The sequence below is a fragment of the Notothenia rossii genome (genome assembly GCF_949606895.1).
Source record: "Notothenia rossii genome assembly, chromosome: 4".
Taxonomy (NCBI): domain Eukaryota; kingdom Metazoa; phylum Chordata; class Actinopteri; order Perciformes; family Nototheniidae; genus Notothenia; species Notothenia rossii.
Window position 1 is genome coordinate 56023259 of NC_136902.1, and position 21324 is coordinate 56044582.

The 21324-nt window shown below is 39.2% G+C and overlaps 2 protein-coding genes across 15 annotated transcripts; one reads left to right on the forward strand and one right to left on the reverse strand.

Moving 5' to 3' along the window:
- Window positions 1–2447: 2447 nt before the first annotated feature.
- Window positions 2448–10350, reverse strand: LOC307035954 (uncharacterized protein). Of its 10 annotated transcripts, none has more exons than XM_079675844.1 (7): window positions 10065–10347; window positions 7865–7915; window positions 6524–6574; window positions 5535–5585; window positions 4557–4607; window positions 3550–3600; window positions 2448–2713 (listed from the first exon to the last, which is right to left on the reverse strand). In XM_079675844.1, the coding sequence occupies exons 1-7, from the start codon at window positions 10068–10070 to the stop codon at window positions 2618–2620; spliced, it is 357 nt and encodes a 118-aa protein (XP_079531970.1). In that variant the 5' UTR covers window positions 10071–10347; the 3' UTR covers window positions 2448–2617. The 10 variants fall into 10 exon arrangements, with proteins under 10 accessions (XP_079531970.1, XP_079531972.1, XP_079531979.1 ...); XM_079675846.1 differs by lacking the exon at window positions 10065–10347 and adding an exon at window positions 9681–10058; XM_079675853.1 differs by lacking the exon at window positions 7865–7915 and having other exon boundaries at window positions 10065–10350.
- Window positions 10351–15340: 4990 nt separating this feature from the next.
- LOC307037028 (uncharacterized protein) lies at window positions 15341–20958 on the forward strand. 5 transcript variants are annotated; one of them, XR_013807569.1, is made up of 7 exons: window positions 15341–15637; window positions 16554–16693; window positions 17342–17507; window positions 17663–18004; window positions 18626–18761; window positions 18972–19079; window positions 19997–20958. XR_013807569.1 is itself a non-coding variant. In XM_079677738.1 (5 exons), the coding sequence occupies exons 1-4, from the start codon at window positions 15528–15530 to the stop codon at window positions 17958–17960; spliced, it is 714 nt and encodes a 237-aa protein (XP_079533864.1). In that variant the 5' UTR covers window positions 15341–15527; the 3' UTR covers window positions 17961–18004; window positions 18626–18800. The 5 variants fall into 5 exon arrangements, 1 of the variants encoding a protein (XP_079533864.1); XR_013807570.1 differs by having other exon boundaries at window positions 18972–19025; window positions 19997–20957; XR_013807571.1 differs by having other exon boundaries at window positions 18972–19208; window positions 19997–20950.
- Window positions 20959–21324: the final 366 nt, after the last annotated feature.

Sequence of the window (21324 nt, forward strand, 5' to 3'; positions counted from 1 at the left end):
GCAGGAGGAGAAGTCAAATAATGTTGAATAATTGTAATTTTTACCATGAAAATCATATATGTTCTTGTTTATTAACATGTGAGGAACTATATAATTAGTTCTGAAAGCAATTAAATAATTAAAGTTTTCAAATAACAGCCCTTTTATAAATGTCCATTCTAGTGGACGTCAGGACCATCTTCATGGACTTTATGACTCAATATTGTTGCAGGAGACGGAACTGAAGCAGACATTTTCTGAACCAGATAGTTAAGGGAGATTCAGATGTTGAGCTCTGATTATGAGAGCGATGAGGATTTCACACCTGGGATAGAAGAGGGTCAAGAAGAAGGGGGGGAAAGATGCAGGAGGCTCCATGAGCGCACCGATACAGACAGAGAGACAGATAGGGACGAGCCGGAAAGACATGGCCCCCTTTGGGCCAAGAGTAGCACGTATGTCTTATTGTTTATTTTATTTTAAGTGGAGCCATGAAAAATGAGAATTGCCTCAGGAATGCAAGCTTTGTTTCTATGAGCATGGTCAAATGGAGACCACATCCATAAAACTAGTCAAGATGACCCTACAGCCCGTGCCGACTGGAGTCAATGAGGTACTTTTCCCATTACATTGACTACAAAGTCTTTGAAGATCTGGAAAGATTCACCAAAAACCAAACTAGTTTTTTAGTGACCAAATAAACAGCAATGTTCAGATCAATTACGTTTTAAATAAAGGTGAATGTATTATTGTATTAATATCACTCTATAACCATAATACGTTACATAGTCTATCTGTTAATTTTGGCTGTCTTTTCAAACTAATATGGTCCTGACGTCCTCTACAGTGGACATACTGTAACATTTAATACTAAAATAAAATAAAAAAAGTCTAAATTGCAAGATGTTTTTTAACCCTAAATAGGTAGGAAATCATAAAAAAAAGGAAATTGGAAGACACATTTTTTCCTCGGGTCCCAGGACCTCCAGCAATGTTAACTATGTTGAAGCACTTATTTTAACTGATATTGTATTATACTCTTATATAAGATGTATGTAGATGGTATAAGAAATGTGCAGAATATGACAGTTTAATGGTGGAGGTATACACACATATTGATAGATGTCTTGTGATGCACTGTTGAGGAACCTCCGACCAAGTTTTTCCTCTCCGGCCTTGTCAGGTATTGAACAATCAATAAATAAAGAACACAGAATTATTGAATATAAAACACAGAATTTGTGTGATTATACTAAATGATTTACAAATAAACACCACTTCATATTTACAACTGTTACACATGCTGATGTAACGCAAATGTTTCCAACTTGGGATCAATAAAGTATACCTTATCTTAAGATGATCGATGGCTACTGCCATATTTGCAAAATGTGCCTCTGAACCTTGACAAGTGCATGTTTCAGGCTTATCAATTTACAACAGGAGGGGTGACAGACATAAGACCAGCTGTTAAATAAAGCTCTTCTGACCTTAGCTGTCATGTGGGTATATATTAATGCTGCCCATTATGGGCACAATCAATTTTCACCCATTTATTAATTATATGTTTTAAATTTGAGTGTTTCCTATCCCCTAAACCTCCAGGGATGTACATAGTTGTAAATATGCAGTGGTGTTTATTTGTAAATCATTTAGTATAATCTCACAAATTCTGTGTTTTATATTTATATGTTCCACCATGCATGTGACATGATTCTGGGGTTGGCAGTGCCACCACTTTGGTCCATCTGAATAATCCCAATAACTTTTGGCTAGATTGCCATAAAGAGTTGTATACACTCACACGTTCAAGTCCCACCTCAAAACCCACCTGTTCAGATCAGCATGCTCTCTGTAGTGCTCCCGATCACCTGTCCCACCTGAATACTGTTTCCCAATCATTTGTGTCCACTTTAATTGTCCTCTCCATGATGGTATGTTTGTGTTTTTATCATGTTGTGTTGCTCTTACCTCTTAGAATATTTAACAAATTGTACGGTGTCCTTGGGTGTCATGAAAGGTGCTTTAAATCAAATGTATTATTCTACACATTGACGTTTCCCAGAGAATGTATCCCTCTGAAGTGTTCTTTAGTACGATCATGATGAACTAAAGCAATGTGGTTATTATTGAAATGTCTAAACAACTTTTGGATGGATTGCCATGAAAGGTTCTCTACAGGATCATCCCGGGGAACAGATCAAAGGTTTTTGAATTTTTTGGGCTAGCATCCCAAATTGAAATTTGTGCAAGTTTGATAAGAAAGCGTTGTCATAGAGGCCATCTTATGAAAACATATCATTGTTGTATGAGTCAAATATTTAAACAAGTAAAACTGGAGACCCAGAGAAACAGGTTGGTATCTGCCCTTCAGAGCCATTAACGGCCCATTAAACTGATTAAATAGGATAGATTGAAAAATGATCTAAATTGGTTGATAATATTCAGAAGTAAGAGGGGATGAAAGCTAGAACATCGGATTTACTTTATTTTTAAGTCCAGCTGTAGAAACAAAGGACAACAAGTGACTCATCTAGACATTTTGCCCCATTTCGATTATTTTCCATATCAATGATAATAGAAGGCAACATGAATGCTTAAAGAAACCTGCTTTAGTTTTATACAATATGAACAAATATTATACAAAACACATTATAAAGTAAATCCAGTTTGATTTGCCGTCGTTCTTCCGTTTTCTCTGGCTGCTGTGCTGTTTGTCAAACGCTGATCCTGCCTGTGGGAGAGAGAGTCCTGTAGTTAGAATCAAGACCATAACCATCACTATCACAGTGGCTCTGTAAAAGAGTTGATTCAGGGTCAAATCTGGGCCATCTTAATTTGAGTATTATTACTTCACTGTAGTTACGAACAGTTCTTTGAGTTTTTATACATTATTTTTGGTATTGTCAAATGATATCTTTATAATGATTTCAAATTAATTGTAACTGCAGGTCTGACAACACAAAGGTGTGATCATTTTAGCACGTGTTTAAGAACTTAGAATTAACATGTAAGCTGTTAAATGTGTCATGGTCCTGTATAATGAGCCATTAAAAAATAAAGCCAGATAAAGGGACTTTTCACAACGTGGCAAACAGAATAGTGTTGTTATTATTATCCCCAGTGATAAGACCTGTTACTCTTCAGTATAGATTTGCCTTATCGGGAAGTGATGCAAAGTCACATATCCATCATCAGATACTATTACAGAGTTCCTGTGTAGTGGAGTCCTGAGAGAGCAGGCAGGAAGATCGGCCATGTTCGAGGACAGGACTCCACCTTCACTGTCTGCACCCTCGTCACCACATCTGTCCACTGACAGGACACCATGGTAATTAAAATGCAAGTGTGTCTCCTCTTCTACACACACAACCCTACACCATCCTATGTGATATAATGTTTAACTCAAGTTACTTGTATTTATTTTTAGAAATAAAGAAACCAAATTCACATCGTCTCAAGTTTGATGTATCACAGAGGAAACACTTTGTTCTGAGGAAGTTCAACTAAGGGTTTCACTCAATATTCTGTCAGTGTATCACAGGAGTTGTATTCAAACACACACAGCACCTGCTGAATGTACTTTGGTCCTTCCTGCAGCATTGTGCAGAGCTGGAACATCTGATGAAGAGTGACACAAACAGATACCTGTCACAATACTGCAGTGAATCAGTAGTTTGCTCACACACACACACACACACACACACACACACACACACACACACACACACACACACACACACACACACACACACACACACCCACACACACACACACACACACACACACACACACACACACACACTCCAAATATCATCCAGATCACTTATATAGATTTTATATATTTTTTTAAGTATTACATATTGTTACATTCTGCACAGCTGTTATCATAATTAAACATTTACTATAAATATGTTTTTCATTTTTGTATTTGTTAAATAGTTGGATATCTAAACACTATCAAATAGAAATGAATTTTGAAGAATAAGAACAAGCCCTAAACTTTGACTGTGGATCAAACAGCGCTCCCTTGTGGCCATTAAATCAACGTGTTAAATTGAACTGAAAAGCCAGCTAAAGGGACTTTTCAAAACGTGGCAAACAGAATAGTGTTGTTATTATTATCCCCAGTGATAAGACCTGTTACTTTTCAGTATAGATTTGCCTTATCGGGAAGTGATGCAAAGTCACATATCCATCATCAGATACTATTACAGAGTTCCTGTGTAGTGGAGTCCTGAGAGAGCAGGCAGGAGGATCAGCCATGTTCCAGGACAGGACTCCACCTTCACTGTCTGCACCCTCGTCACCACATCTGTCCACTGACAGGACACCATGGTAATTAAAGTGCAAGTGTGTCTCCTCTTCTACACACACAACCCTACACCATCCTATGTGATATAATGTTTAACTCAAGTTACTTGTATTTATTTTTAGAAATAAAGAAACCAAATTCACATCGTCTCAAGTTTGATGTATCACAGAGGAAACACTTTGTTCTGAGGAAGTTCAACTAAGGGTTTCACTCAATATTCTGTCAGTGTATCACAGGAGTTGTATTCAAACACACACAGCACCTGCTGAATGTACTTTGGTGCTTCCTGAAGAAATGTGGAGAGCTGGAACATCTGATGAAGAGTGACACAAACATAAAAGAGATAACTGTCACAACACTGCATAGAAAATTAGAATAGTTTACACAGACACACACACACACACACACACACACACACACACACACACACACACACACACACACACACACACACACACACACACACACTCCAAATATCATCCAGATCACTTATATAGATTTTATATATTTTTTTAAGTATTACATATTGTTACATTCTGCACAGCTGTTATCATAATTAAACATTTACTATAAATATGTTTTTCATTTTTGTATTTGTTAAATAGTTGGATATCTAAACACTATCAAATAGAAATGAATTTTGAAGAATAAGAACAAGCCCTAAACTTTGACTGTGGATCAAACAGCGCTCCCTTGTGGCCATTAAATCAACGTGTTAAATTGAACTGAAAAGCCAGCTAAAGGGACTTTTCAAAACGTGGCAAACAGAATAGTGTTGTTATTATTATCCCCAGTGATAAGACCTGTTACTTTTCAGTATAGATTTGCCTTATCGGGAAGTGATGCAAAGTCACATATCCATCATCAGATACTATTACAGAGTTCCTGTGTAGTGGAGTCCTGAGAGAGCAGGCAGGAGGATCAGCCATGTTCCAGGACAGGACTCCACCTTCACTGTCTGCACCCTCGTCACCACATCTGTCCACTGACAGGACACCATGGTAATTAAAGTGCAAGTGTGTCTCCTCTTCTACACACACAACCCTACACCATCCTATGTGATATAATGTTTAACTCAAGTTACTTGTATTTATTTTTAGAAATAAAGAAACCAAATTCACATCGTCTCAAGTTTGATGTATCACAGAGGAAACACTTTGTTCTGAGGAAGTTCAACTAAGGGTTTCACTCAATATTCTGTCAGTGTATCACAGGAGTTGTATTCAAACACACACAGCACCTGCTGAATGTACTTTGGTGCTTCCTGAAGAAATGTGGAGAGCTGGAACATCTGATGAAGAGTGACACAAACATAAAAGAGATAACTGTCACAACACTGCATAGAAAATTAGAATAGTTTACACAGACACTCACTCACACACACACACACACACACACACACACACACACACACACACACACACACACACACACACACACACACACACACACACACACTCCAAATATCATCCAGATCACTTATATAGATTTTATATATTTTTTTAAGTATTACATATTGTTACATTCTGCACAGCTGTTATCATAATTAAACATTTACTATAAATATGTTTTTCATTTTTGTATTTGTTAAATAGTAGGATATCTAAACACTATCAAATAGAAATGAATTTTGAAGAATAAGAACAAGCCCTAAACTTTGACTGTGGATCAAACAGCGCTCCCTTGTGGCCATTAAATCAACGTGTTAAATTGAACTGAAAAGCCAGCTAAAGGGACTTTTCACAACGTGGCAAACAGAATAGTGTTGTTATTATTATCCCCAGTGATAAGACCTGTTACTTTCAGTATAGATTTGCCTTATCGGGAAGTGATGCAAAGTCACATATCCATCATCAGATACTATTACAGAGTTCCTGTGTAGTGGAGTCCTGAGAGAGCAGGCAGGAGGATCAGCCATGTTCCAGGACAGGACTCCACCTTCACTGTCTGCACCCTCGTCACCACATCTGTCCACTGACAGGACACCATGGTAATTAAAGTGCAAGTGTGTCTCCTCTTCTACACACACAACCCTACACCATCCTATGTGATATAATGTTTAACTCAAGTTACTTGTATTTATTTTTAGAAATAAAGAAACCAAATTCACATCGTCTCAAGTTTGATGTATCACAGAGGAAACACTTTGTTCTGAGGAAGTTCAACTAAGGGTTTCACTCAATATTCTGTCAGTGTATCACAGGAGTTGTATTCAAACACACACAGCACCTGCTGAATGTACTTTGGTGCTTCCTGAAGAAATGTGGAGAGCTGGAACATCTGATGAAGAGTGACACAAACATAAAAGAGATAACTGTCACAACACTGCATAGAAAATTAGAATAGTTTACACAGACACTCACTCACACACACACACACACACACACACACACACACACACACACACACACACACACACACACACACACACACACACACACACACACACACACACACCCACACACACACACACACACACACACACACACACACACTCCAAATATCATCCAGATCACTTATATAGATTTTATATATTTTTTTAAGTATTACATATTGTTACATTCTGCACAGCTGTTATCATAATTAAACATTTACTATAAATATGTTTTTCATTTTTGTATTTGTTAAATAGTAGGATATCTAAACACTATCAAATAGAAATGAATTTTGAAGAATAAGAACAAGCCCTAAACTTTGACTGTGGATCAAACAGCGCTCCCTTGTGGCCATTAAATCAACGTGTTAAATTGAACTGAAAAGCCAGCTAAAGGGACTTTTCACAACGTGGCAAACAGAATAGTGTTGTTATTATTATCCCCAGTGATAAGACCTGTTACTTTCAGTATAGATTTGCCTTATCGGGAAGTGATGCAAAGTCACATATCCATCATCAGATACTATTACAGAGTTCCTGTGTAGTGGAGTCCTGAGAGAGCAGGCAGGAGGATCAGCCATGTTCCAGGACAGGACTCCACCTTCACTGTCTGCACCCTCGTCACCACATCTGTCCACTGACAGGACACCATGGTAATTAAAGTGCAAGTGTGTCTCCTCTTCTACACACACAACCCTACACCATGTTTTCACGTTTAAGTCATGTTGTATTTCATTAATTATTTTTATAATAAAGAAAAACGCTAAGGGAGACGCCGTCAGCGTGAATTTCTCTTCTTCATTATGTTTTTGATTTAAATATATTTAATCGTCGGCCATTTTTCACCTTATCTCTTGTGTTATGCAGATGATACCTGACACTTTTCATTAATCTGTATTGTTTGTAGTTGCTTTCTTTAAATGTGATATTTCAAGAGCTGCTTGTTTTGTTTCTTGTTCACTCAGTGCATCTGTTCTTACTATGTTTCTGACAGTATTTCATCATGTCCATCCCTCTATTATTTCAAACTTTGAAAATCAAATTCACATCGACTCAGGTTTAATTTATCAGAGAAAACATGTCTCAAGTTTGATGTATCACAGAGGAAACACTTTGTTCTGAGGAAGTGCAACTAAGGTTTTCACTCAATATTCTCTCAATGTATCACAGGAGTTGTATTCAAACACACACAGCACCTGCTGAATGTACTTTGGTGCTTCCTGAAGAAATGTGGAGAGCTGGAACATCTGATGAAGAGTGACACAAACATAAAAGAGATAACTGTCACAACACTGCATAGAAAATTAGAATAGTTTACACACACACACACACACACACACACACACACACACACACACACACACACACACACACACACACACACACACACACACACACACACACACACACACACACACACACACACACACAGGGCTGCTGGGGGCTGGATGGTTAGCAGAAGACACAAATAACCTCCAGGGTGGGGCTCTGCTGCGTTACAAGACCCCTGATGACACTGAAAAGTGTACATAGTGGGAAGTGACATGTTGGACATACCACTGAGGACAAACTGAATAATGCAGAACACTGGGAAGTGAAGCAGAGAGAGAGAGTGTGTGTGATGTGAGTCTGATCATAGATGTATATTTACTTTACAACATTATGCAGCTGGCTCTGGGTCAGTAGGTGTGTATTTAATGAATTGCACGTCTCTGGGTCAGCAGAGACTGGGTGTTTGGTTCTCTCATGCAGACACACCCAGAAACAGACAGATCCAGCGGACTGAACTGTGATTGAACTGAATACATTGTAAGAAATTAGAGGTAGTAAAAACAGGATTTATTAGATACCTGTACAAAAACTGAAATGGAAAGCATTTAATTCCCCTGTAATAACTGAGTTTGGTTTATCAGAGATGTGAGCGACACAGCACGGCTCCTCTGATGATTCTTATAACCAGCCTCACTCTCATCTTATCCTCCCCACACAAAGGAGACACACTGATGACATATTTAAACTTTTGATTAAAGCAAGATCTCATTTTGAAAACTATTCTTCCAGACTCTAATTTCTTAACCATTGAAGAGTGACATTATGAAATGGAGAGGGCTTGACACTCATGACTGTTCAAACCTGCACCGCTACTGCAGCTCGGTGTTAGAAATCTGCAACTGCAACGTGGCAAGTGACCTCCCACAGGAACTTACAGTATAATTAGAAGGGCAGGAATTAAAATTGATGTTAAAATGTGTTTTTAGCAGTAGGAGAAATGGTGTAAGTGAAGGTTCCTCTCTTTACATTGGCTTTTTTATACGGGACTTTAACATAAAGATTTAACAAAATAAATGCTGAGCAGAGGACACATTTTGACAAAATATTTTAAAATTTCTAAGTAGACATTGTTCTGTTCAAGATGAAAAACAATCAGAAGCGGGGGTAAAAGAAGCAATAGTAGCGCAAAAATGAATATATGTTAAAAGTCTTACATTCAAAATCGTACTCAAGTAAAAGTAGAATACACATACTCAGTCAAAACATTTATATTTATTATGTAGTTTGAGTGATTGTATATTTCTACATTGTGTTCATAACTTGCAGCTGGTAAAGGTGGAGGATTAATTACAATGTAGCCTATGGGAAATGTAACTTGTCAATCCTAAAATATTTGAATTGCATTTTGTATTTATAACATGCATTTGCAGAAAAGTAAAGCTGTAAAATAACTGTATTGAAAATTACCACACATGGAAACTAAATGAAAAGGGTAAAAGTCTAAAGTGTGGTTTTACTTAATTGAATAGCTTGAATGTTCCTGAAATAACAGTACCTACTTGAGTACATTTACTTAGTTACATTCCACCACTGCAAAGTGCAAACTATTACACAATACCGACTGACATTGTTTCAAAACCACACATTCTGAGTGAATTATTTGTATCTTTCTCCTCACAGTTAAACAGCAGGGCGCAACCAGGGCGCAACAAGTGAACTAAACTTCGATTTTTAACTAACTTGATAGCTGACTGGCACAGGGTCTACCAACCCGAGGGTCACCGGTTCGATCCCAGCCCACAGTCAACATGCAGGGGAAATACTTAATCCCAAATAGTTGCTGCGTGGGTAAAACGCTTTGGATAAAAGTGTCCGTTAACATGTAATGTAATCTGATGTTGAGTAATGTAACCACGTGTCAGTTGACCGTTAGCTCTCTCTCACTCTGAGATATGCTGTGTGTCTACTAATAGCGCAGGGTCAACTGTACGTTCAACGCCATATATGGTAAATTGGGATACGTTGGCGCGCAAACCCAGTGCAAAGAACTACGTTAAAGTGCAACAATATTCTTAACAGAAAAACAAAAACAATGTAATCCCTTTTGGATTGATGTTCTCATACCTTCATTCCGCCCTGTTTTGGAGCTCTGCGTTAACTTTCAGCCTCAGAAAGTCCCGCTTTGCACACCGGCAGCCTCTCCGCGCAGGAACACTCAAAACACACAGATGGCATTATTAAACTTTATCTGTTAAAAACTAAACAAGGTCCGGTAAGAGACCGTCCGGTCCTGCGGGGACATGCGGGGCGGTGTGCCGCCATGCCCGCCTAACTGCTGTCTGTGACCGCCGCCGATGCCTCGATCGATGCTGTGAACGCTCCTCCTCTCAGCGGGAGGAATGTATGGAGACAGAGAGCCCTTTGTCTGGGAAGATCTCATCCCAGCAGGCGGCCCGAGACATGCCAGCTGCCCCGTAACGGTCATCATAACATAATATACTATAATATACTGTAGGCCTACTATACTATAATATAATACACTATATCATGTACAAAATATACATATTTTATAATAATAATAAATACAAAATAAATAAATAAATAATAATAATAATATCAACATATCATGTGTTTCCATTTAAGTAAGTTATTATGATCCATACCTAAGTTATAGTTATATCTATTCAACTCGTATATCTTTCAAATTCAGGCTGAAGACTTTGCTTTTTGATGCTACCTTTTATTTAATTAAATATCTATGGGCATAGATATGTCTCGTAATTATTTGTGTGAACATACAAATAATTTGTGTGTAAATATGTGATTTGTAAATGTAAAACACCATCCACAAATGCATTTCAAAGATTTGCAAACTCACAAATACATTTGCAAGTGTAAAATGGATCTGCAAATACGCTAAATATTTTCAGAAATAAAAAAAGATCTGTGAATATCTCTTTAACATTTACAACTTTCGTTCAGGCATTTGTGAATCCATTTTGTATTTGTTGACAATCCGTGTATCTACCGTCCAATTGTTTTTCTTTATTAAACACGTAAACGGAAGAGCGTCTGACAGGCCTTTTTGCTTTTTGCTTTTGGTCCTTAGAGCGAGGGGCGGGGGTTATGGCTAGAAAGGATCCGTCTTATGTAAAAAGGCTTGTTTGAGACAAGCGAGACCTGCGCAGACCTGCGCAATTTCGATCAACGTCTTGCTCGTGCGTTGCATGATGGTTAGTCATTTTGTCCGACTTGCTCTGGAGGCTCGCTCACATGAGACGTTGAAATCTCGCGGGACAAAGACGCCCGCAGCCTTGAGAGCGAGGCGCGGTGTATGGAAAGCCAAAAGTGCCATAATACGGGGGTGAAAAAACGCGCGAACATACGGGGAGGTCCGTTTTTTCGCGCGAAAAAACGCGCGAACATACGGGGAGGTCCGTTTTTTCGCGTGAAAAAACGGGCCAATATACGGGCGAATGTTCGCGCGGTTTTTTATATGATAATGAGCCCCTCCTTCTGATTTCCTTAGCCAATAAGTTAAAAGTGTCTGTAACCAATCAGTGAAGGGTAAAGCCAGACCAAAACAATCTGTAGATGAAAAGTTCCTGACATGGTGAGGCTGTGCTGTAAATTGTGCATTATTCCAGATTCAGGGGACTAAGTATTAATTTGCCTTTGAATATAATAAATATATCAATCAATATATCAATATAACCTGCCTTCATTGTTTTTTTTAAATAAAATGGCATTACCCTTTTCCTTAAACCTTTGGAGTGTGAAGTGAAGGTATTTTCTCAATTTTTAGATGTCTCCTTAAATCCACTTTTAAATGTACTTCTTATAACATGGCATGGTGTTACATGTCAAAATGTTCAGTAGTCTCTGGTGTTGCTAGAAATGCAAATTCACTCACCTTAGAGCGCTGTCTTATGAGAAACCTAGCTTAGAAATCCGATTTTTGGAAAACTTCAAAACTGTTGTGAAACACATATGTACTCATGTCATCCATTTTTTTTGGTGTTTCAGATTTTGTTCACCAAAGTCTTTGGTTCACAAAAGTAGTGAAATATATCAATTACACTATAAGCCTATATAAAAGTGTTGTTCATGTCTAAAATGAAAATGTGTAAATTATAATTTAGAGTAAAATATTTCCATCCCTCTACTTTCACCACAGAAAAGTTACATCAGGACTGAATAATGACTTCATATTCCATACCAAGGTTTATGTGATGTGTACAAATACAAATTCAGCATTTCAACTTTATTTTTCAACCAACTATTTATGTTAACATATGAAACTGTAAAATCTCAATATTTCCAATATCAGAACTTTTTCAACCAACTATTCATTATAAATGTAAAGACAGGGGGTCTTTGTCCATGGTCTTTGTCTGTCTTCCAAGACAGTGCTGGCTGCTGTGTAGGTGGGGCTGATGGTGCATGGCCTGCTGGTGGCTGTGTCGGAGGGAGGTAGGTGGGATTGTCCCGGGTTGATGCTGGGATTGTCCCGGGTTGATGCTGGTGGCTGGATGGGAGGTACGTGTGCTAGGCGAGACTTCTTTGCTGGCTGGGTTGATCGTGATGGCTGTGGTGGAGACCTTTGTATCGAGGTGTATCTTAATCTTGTGGCAGGCACAGATGGAGGTGGAGGCCGCTGTAGGGATGCTGGTCCTCTGGTCCTCGGGTCCTTGGTGGTGATGGCTGTGGTGGACGCCTTTGTACCGAGGTGTATCTTAATCTTGTGGCAGGCACAGATGGAGGTGGAGGCCGCTGTAGGGATGCTGGTCCTCTGGTCATTGGTGGTGATGGCTGTGGTGGAGGTCTTTGAGCCACGGTAGATTTTGACCTGGGGGCCGGCACAGATGAAGGTTCTGGCTGCTGGATAAACGCCACCTCTGGGCCACTAGGCCCAGGCAGCTGTGAAATCTGAAGGAAAAAAAACATACCTTTACATTTAGCAAATCAAAATAACTGTATGACGTATTTTTCTCTAATCAAAAATGGAAATAAATCCACATGCCATATTATGACTTTTATGAAGGATTAAAGCCTTCTTCATTTCCAGTATATAATACAGTGATAACACACACAACCCGGTTGACTGTACTCACTTTAACCTGGCTCTGTTGTCCACTGATAGGCATAGTGCTGTGTACCTGGACTCACATTCAGGTTCAGGTCCGGACTCAAGTCCAGAGGTTCAGGTTCAGGTCCGGACTTATAAGTCCGGACTTGGGTCAAGTTGTGTGAGTAACTAAAGTGAACTTATTGTGAGCTAATTATCAATTGAAAATAAACTCATAATCAACTCAAATTCAAACTCGTCAGGTTTATTGTGCCCCCTTCCAACTTGTGTCTACACCATGTATTTTCTATAACTCTACATGTGTTACTAACTACACAACACAACTACATACATAGTGATGTACATACAAGACTCAATCTGCAAGAGTACAAGTCTATGTGTTCTTGTTCAAGAACAACAGCATATTGACATTGTTTGGGTGAAGTGTTGCTCTTTCGGCAGACACTATATCACCATACATGCAAAGGAGTTAGCTTAGCTACACTACCAAATATGGCAACCAGCATCCCACGCTGTCAGTGTCCACTATGTCTAAGCCAGCTTCCCTTGACGTCACACAGATCTCGCGAGCAGTTGCGATATTTTGCGAGACTTCGTGAGTTCAGTAATGGCCGCCATATCAGAAGCCAAAACAATGTTTTTCGTCTTTTCTCAGCGCAAATTTCTCGATCTATGGAAGGTTTTAGATGGTTTAGAACAAAAAGGAGAATATACGTAAGTACCGGTTCCCGACGTTCCGGTTTTAACCGGACTTGAACCGAAACTTTTTACAAGTCCAGTACCGGTTCGGCGTACCGGTACGCAGCACATCATAGGCACAATATTAGCATAGCATTAGCGCGCTATTAGAATTTCAATAATATGAACAATTATGAACTCAGACCAGCATTTCACATATTTATACAAGCAGAATACACTTGAAATGTAAGCCAAACTACTGCACGGGAGTCATACACCTAGTAACATAGAAGAACAAAGAAGCTAGCGGACGCCATTAGCCACTGTAGTGGAGCCGAACTAGCTGACAGAATGACATTAAACTACACATAAAGAACAGTTTCAAAAACACTTCTTAGATCGAAATATGACATAATCTTTGTACACACTACTAACCTGTTGAACAGGAGAAATGAATGAAGCAGAGGGAACGTTGTTGCCGTTCCAGCCAGAATGCCAAGTCTGCGGCAGACACATAATAACAACACTTACTTTACGGCATGCGCTCAGCAACACATTCCCTTTTACGGCATGCCCACTGAGGCCTTTCCGTGTCCTATACTGCCCTCTGCTGTTTGTAATGATATACAATATTTAACATAAACATGCCTTCGAGAGTATAACTTAATTTATACAAGACAATATACATTGAAAATGTGCCCACATATTTATGCGGTTATCTGAATCATATTTTCTACCCCTTATATTCGAAAATATATGATTAAATATCTAAAATATGCGCACTTCGACGCTGCGTGGGTGGACTCCAGTTATATCTTTCAAACTAAATCTATCCACTATCTGCTTGTAGACTAACGGTCAAAGGGTCTAATATCCGGGAGGGCCGGGCTCGAGTCTCGGAAAGGAAACGTTTTTTTGTGTTATCTCTTTTCATTCACTTACAATCTTTGTATAAATGCAAAGTATTCCAAGGTCTGCTTCACCTTAATTGTCCCAACTGCTTGGCAACAGCTGTCTGTTCTCCAGTTGTTTAAGGTGGTAGCCTGTCGCCTGCGTTCATGTTTCAAATAAATGGGAATTGATCAGCCTCAGATGTATTAATTTATAAAAAAAAAAATTTTTTAATTCGAATGTTTCTCTTCAGTGCAATTGCAATTGCACATTGCATCATTTTTGTGTTCTTTGTTCTGTTTTAGAAAGGAAGGATTGTTTACTTTTTTCGTTGTCTACAAAACCGGAAAAACAACATAATTGTGCTTTTCCAGACACTGAAGAAAGAAAAATACCATGACTTTTCGGTATCAGGGCTGTTAGGGAAAAGATCAGGCAATATATCTTGAGAGAAAACTTATCTTTTGATCCCGTTTGAATTGTGCCACGAATTACACTTATGATGTTTGTCATCTTAAACAATCACTTCCATGTCAAAAAACTCAGTTTGTCGTAAAACTGTTGAAATATAAGACTATGAAAAATACGCAACTAGAAATAAGTGAAATGTGCCAACGTGACGGCCGTCTTGGTGTGTGGTGCGCGACGGGAGATGTAGGTCATTGACTGGTTTCAGGCAAAAAAAAAGTGTTACTTCACAGTTTTACGACACATTTAAATTTTTTTGACTTGCAAAATTATCTTTTAAATTGACAAAAATCATATGTGTAATTTGTGGTTCAATTCAAACGGGATCGAAAGATAATCTTTCTCTCTCCATTTACTTCAATACATACCTTTTCCGAAATAAGGTCCCATGGAGCTCAACCGGAAAGGGAGGGACTTCGCCTCTCTATAAGCATGCAGCAGCAGTAGCAGCAGCCGGAAAAATGTCCACGAGAAACTTCATCTTGCGTTGCAAAAGGACAATAAATGACTGTACAAGACTTCTCCAAACAGATGATGCCGGTCATGCCGTGTTACAATCCACAGTAACGAGGTAAGGGCCAAGCCTATTGCTACTGTTAGAAATTAAAATCAATGTTTTAATGGGGAAATGTAGTTTAAACATGCCGTCAGTTTTAATGCTCTTTTATACTGAAAAACCAGAAATTCTTGTGCACAAGCAGTTAAGCTTTTATTCTGAAAATCCTTCATCTCCGGTTAGCATTTAGCATGTGGCTAATATACGATTTCCTGAAGAGGTGAATTTAGTAGCGAAATGAGAGAGTGGTGCAAACCGAAGCCTACTGACTTAACACTACAACTATAGATGTCGAGATACTACCATGCTGAATATTAAATGAAGGTACAGTTTATTTGAATACATTATTTACAGACGAGAGTAGCATGTGACAACATCCGGAATGACCGGAAACCAAACGAGCCGAGAAGTATTGTTTAGAGTATTGATTACAGCGTTTAGAATGTGTTAAATGAAGAGTGATGAAAGAGAATATGAGGAGAAACTGCGTGTTAAGCATATATTGAATGTGAAAAGAACCTATCCTCTGTTTAAATGCAATAACGGACATTAGAGACGAGGCGAGCCGGCTGGCGGGGAGGAGCCAGCAGACGATATATAAACAGCACCGGAGGAGAGATCCGGGCTCTTCTCTTCCCTATCGAGGAGAGCCAGATCACAGCTGTTTGTCTGACTGAACAATATTCTGTCTGTAACACTACCGCGCCTCTTTTAATTAAAGTACCCAATTGAACTTTCACAGAGACTCCATTTAGTCTCCTATTTTAAAGCTTCTCTCCTGGTCGGGAGAATAACGTACACAGTTAACACTACTACCAACACAAAGGAATGTAGTTTGTTTTTGCATGTAACCTAAACTGAGGTTGTGTGAGATCTTTCACACTTACAAATTCTGTCTTCTCCCCTATTTCACCAAACCGTTTACTGGCAGGTTAGAAACCATGGAAAGGAGCCTCGAGTGGTCACGGGGCAGGCTAATTAACGTCCCTACAGCTGATCTTTTACTTCAGGACCTTCGGGAATATATACTTGAAGTCCGGAGATCTTGGCCTACCACACCCGCACAACAAGGTAGGTCGATGTGATAATTGTTCACTTTAGCATAGGCTTTCGTTGATAAACCAGTGCTAGTATTGTTGAGTACTAAGTGTCCAACAGGCCAATACATTTTAAAGTAATTATTTGTTTTAAATATGGGTAATACCAATATAAACACCTTTTTTAATCTGTAGTTGCCAGCTATTAATTACAACATTCTGGTGAGACGCTCTGAGTCTCGAGTTGTCCACTTAAAACTGTACTCCAAATTCCACCTTTATATCCTGCCACAGTAGAGGAGACGCTATTCCCCCTCCCCCGTCGAGGGCAGTCTGGCCATCTGTAGTACACCACGTATCATCAAACGTGTGAATGAGGACATTGAAAGGGTGCCAGAGGGGGAGTCTCTGTCTTCAGGGTTGGAAGACACAGACTGCAACTATGTATCTCTATGCCCATACACATTTATGCTTTTGTTCTTACTGTATACTACAACTATAGTGTATTGCATGTCCACTGGTTTAATCTCAAACTGCATTTCATTTTTTTTTAAAAGTATCTTTAGGCTGGGCAATGACAATAAAATAGACGCATTGTGTGCGTTTCTGGCACAACGGCATAAATGCGTTGCTTTTACAACAATGACAATAAATGTAATCTAATGTTTTGCTGTTGTTGCAGGTCATTCTGGCTACCACGCCCCACTCATTTTGTTGGGTGGTCGAGGTCCCCCACAATTCAGCATTTCCAGAGAGCAAATCTCTTTTTTGAGGAGCTGTGGTTTTACAGCAACAAAGATGGCACAGATATTAAAAGTATCTCTGCGCACAGTGAGACGGCGATTGAGGTATGTAGCAATGTCTTCAACATTGGAAGTGCCATCTTGTCTCAATTTATTGTAAACATCCCAAGGAGGGGTTGTAGCCATGTTACACTATGCATGTTGTAAAGTAAATCTGAATACCGTAGGTCTCATATATTTAAAACATGTTTATTTTTCAGGCAGTTCCACATGCTGCGCTCTGGGACATACTCCACCATCTCAGATGCTACACTAGACGACCTCATCAAGGAGATAGTGGCTGGGAATAACCAGATTGGCCCTGAATCTGTCAGGGCACAGCTGCAGGCCCAGCAGATGTGGATACAGAGACGCAGAGTGCGGGACAGCATGAGGCGGATAGACCCAGAAGCAGCTTCACTGGACATGTCCTCTCAAGCTGCAGAAGACAACTCCAAAACAGTGGAGGATCTGCAGAAGCAACTGCAGGAGTTAAGAGTCCAGCGAGAGTTTTGCTAACAGAGGTTTGCTGGCTCCGACGACAACATCCGATTCTATACAAGGTAATGTTTTGGCTAAATTCTATCCAAGTTTTTGAGATGGGTTAGCTTATAAAGAATCCTGTTTACCTGCCGTGTGACCGCTGACTATATGCATGCAGTGTTGGAATAAGTACTCAACTTAACTGAAGTATAAGTACAAATACTATGGTTTTAAAATACTCCTGAACTGAACATGTAGAATCATAAATCCTGTGTTTTCATATATAAAAAGTAACTAGAAACTATGAAGGTTAACTAAATGTGGTGGAGTAAAACATATTAATACTAACAACATACTGAGAATATTTTACTACAAGTGGAAATCTTCAAAACCTTACCAAAGTAAAAGTATGTCAATATCCACTGCGTTTCCCCCAGTTGCACACGTAAGAATGAAGAGTAAACGTAGTCATTGTGTGTAAAATGTTCCCTGTATGTTTTAGATTATTATTACTGCTGCTAATGTAGTTGCTACATTTTACTGCTGTAGATTACTATACCTGCACCTAGTGCCTTCTTACTCAGTCTATTTGAATTGTAATGTATTATAGCAAACAAGAGGAAAGCATTAGCCCATGTGTTACAGTTAACACGATTGTATTTACTGTCAATTAATGACTGACATGTGTCTTTTGTGTACAGATTCCCGAGCTATAACCACCTGATGGCCTTCTGGTTTTTAATTGAGCCTTCAATTCATTAAATGGTTTGTGTTACTAGAGCGATATCAACTGCCAAGAGTAATGAAGAAGTGGTTACACACGCACGTCCATCAACGGTAGGTTACGTTTCTTTTAACACACAATCTAAACACAAACTGAAGGGAAAATGTCTCTCCGACATTTCATTGCTTTTGTGTAGGCTAAAAGGCTAAAGTACTCAATCCTTTTTGAATACATCAGAGAACTAAAACAACTTAATATTTTTCCCATAGTGTGCTACACTCATGACATTAATATAGTAACCTTTTTTTGTTTTTATCTTCCAGAGACAGCTGCTTCAGCCAATTGACGAGTTCTTCCTTTTTCTATGCTTCCTGTCGGTGGGTTTGAAAGAGAGGGACCTTGCAAACCGCTTCAACGTACACCAGTCCTCTGTGAGCCGCATCATTGCAACATGGACAAGTTTTCTTACAACTTTATTGGGGTCACAGTGCATCTGGCTTACACCTGCAGAAGTTCAAGCCCACCTCCCAGAGGCATTCAAAGATTTCCCAGACACACAGGTGATCCTGGATTGCACAGAGCTGAGGTGTCAAACACCATCCTCACTCCTCCTCCAAAGTGAAATGTATTCTACATAGAAATCTCACTGCACCATGAAAGCCCTGGTTGGCATAGCCCCACATGGTGCAGTGACATTTGTTTCCAGTCTGTATGGTGGTTCTGTCAGCGACAAGGAGATTTTCAAACAATCTGGAATAGCTGCGTTGTTGACTGAAAACATAGCAGTGATGGTAGATAAGAGCTTCCTGATCAGCGATTGCTGCAAATGCAAGGTGTACTGCCCACCTTTTCTGTCAAAGCAGAAGCAAATGCCAGCCTATGAGGTGAGGGAGACACAGGCCATTGCCAGACTGAGGGTTCATGTAGAGCGTGTCATTAGGAGGATAAAAGAGAACAAACTTTTTGATGGTGAATCCCACATAGGTATTGTTTGTATTCTTATCGATAGTCATGAACTTTCTCTTGTGACAAAATAGACTCTCCGTTAGTAAACGTTTACTCTGTGTAAAAGTGATTTCTGTGTGTAAAAGTGAGGTAACATGTGTAGATGAATAACATCAACTTGTATTCGTCCCACACATACACACCTATAGATGTAGTTATATTTGTGTCTGTGACTTTATATTGAATGGGAAATAACTGGAAAATACCTGTGTAAGAGAGAGACTCCTGTCCCGCCTCTCCATTTTATTTTTAGTTGTGCATTGTTATTTGTGCTTTAGAAACATTCCACTTGAACTTTATTTGAATGAACTTAGTAGTAATTATTGTCCTATATTTCTTTCAGATTTCACAGCTGCCTGGGCCTAGGAGAAAGAACCTCCATCTGTGCCTGCACCAAGGTCAAGATCTACCGTTGCTCAAGGGCCTTCACCAGAGCCATCACCACCGAGGACCAAAGGACCAGCATCACTACAGCGGCCTCCATCTGTCCCTGCCACAAGATCAAGATACACCTCGGTACAAAGGCCTCCACCACAGCCATCGCGATCAACCCAGCCAGCAAAGAAGTCTCGCCTAGCAGACGTACCTCCAATCCAGCCACCAGCATCAACCCGGGACAATCCCACCTACCTCCCTCCGACACAGCCACCAGCAGGCCATGCACCATCAGCCCCACCTACACAGCAGCCAGACCCACTGTCTTGGAAGACAGACAAAGACCATGGACAAAGACCCCCTGTCTTTACATTTATAATGAATAGTTGGTTGAAAAAGTTCTGATATTGGAAATATTGAGATTTTACAGTTTCATATGTTAACATAAATAGTTGGTTGAAAAATAAAGTTGAAATGCTGAATTTGTATTTGTACACATCACATAAACCTTGGTATGGAATATGAAGTCATTATTCAGTCCTGATGTAACTTTTCTGTGGTGAAAGTAGAGGGATGGAAATATTTTACTCTAAATTATAATTTACACATTTTCATTTTAGACATGAACAACACATTTATATAGGCTTATAGTGTAATTGATATATTTCACTACTTTTGTGAACCAAAGACTTTGGTGAACAAAATCTGAAACACCAAAAAAAATGGATGACATGAGTACATATGTGTTTCACAACAGTTTTGAAGTTTTCCAAAAATCGGATTTCTAAGCTAGGTTTCTCATAAGACAGTGCTCTAAGGTGAGTGAATTTGCATTTCTAGCAACACCAGAGACTACTGAACATTTTGACATGTAACACCATGCCATGTTATAAGAAGTACATTTAAAAGTGGATTTAAGGAGACATCTAAAAATTGAGAAAATACCTTTCACACTCCAGAGGTTTAAGGAAAAGGGTAATGCCATTTTATTTAAAAAAAACAATGAAGGCAGGTTATATTGATATATTGATTGATATATTTATTATATTCAAAGGCAAATTAATACTTAGTCCCCTGAATCTGGAATAATGCACAATTTACAGCACAGCCTCACCATGTCAGGAACTTTTCATCTACAGATTGTTTTGGTCTGGCTTTACCCTTCACTGATTGGTTACAGACACTTTTAACTTATTGGCTAAGGAAATCAGAAGGAGGGGCTCATTATCATATAAAAAACCGCGCGAACATTCGCACGTATATTGGCCCGTTTTTTCACGCGAAAAAACGGACCTC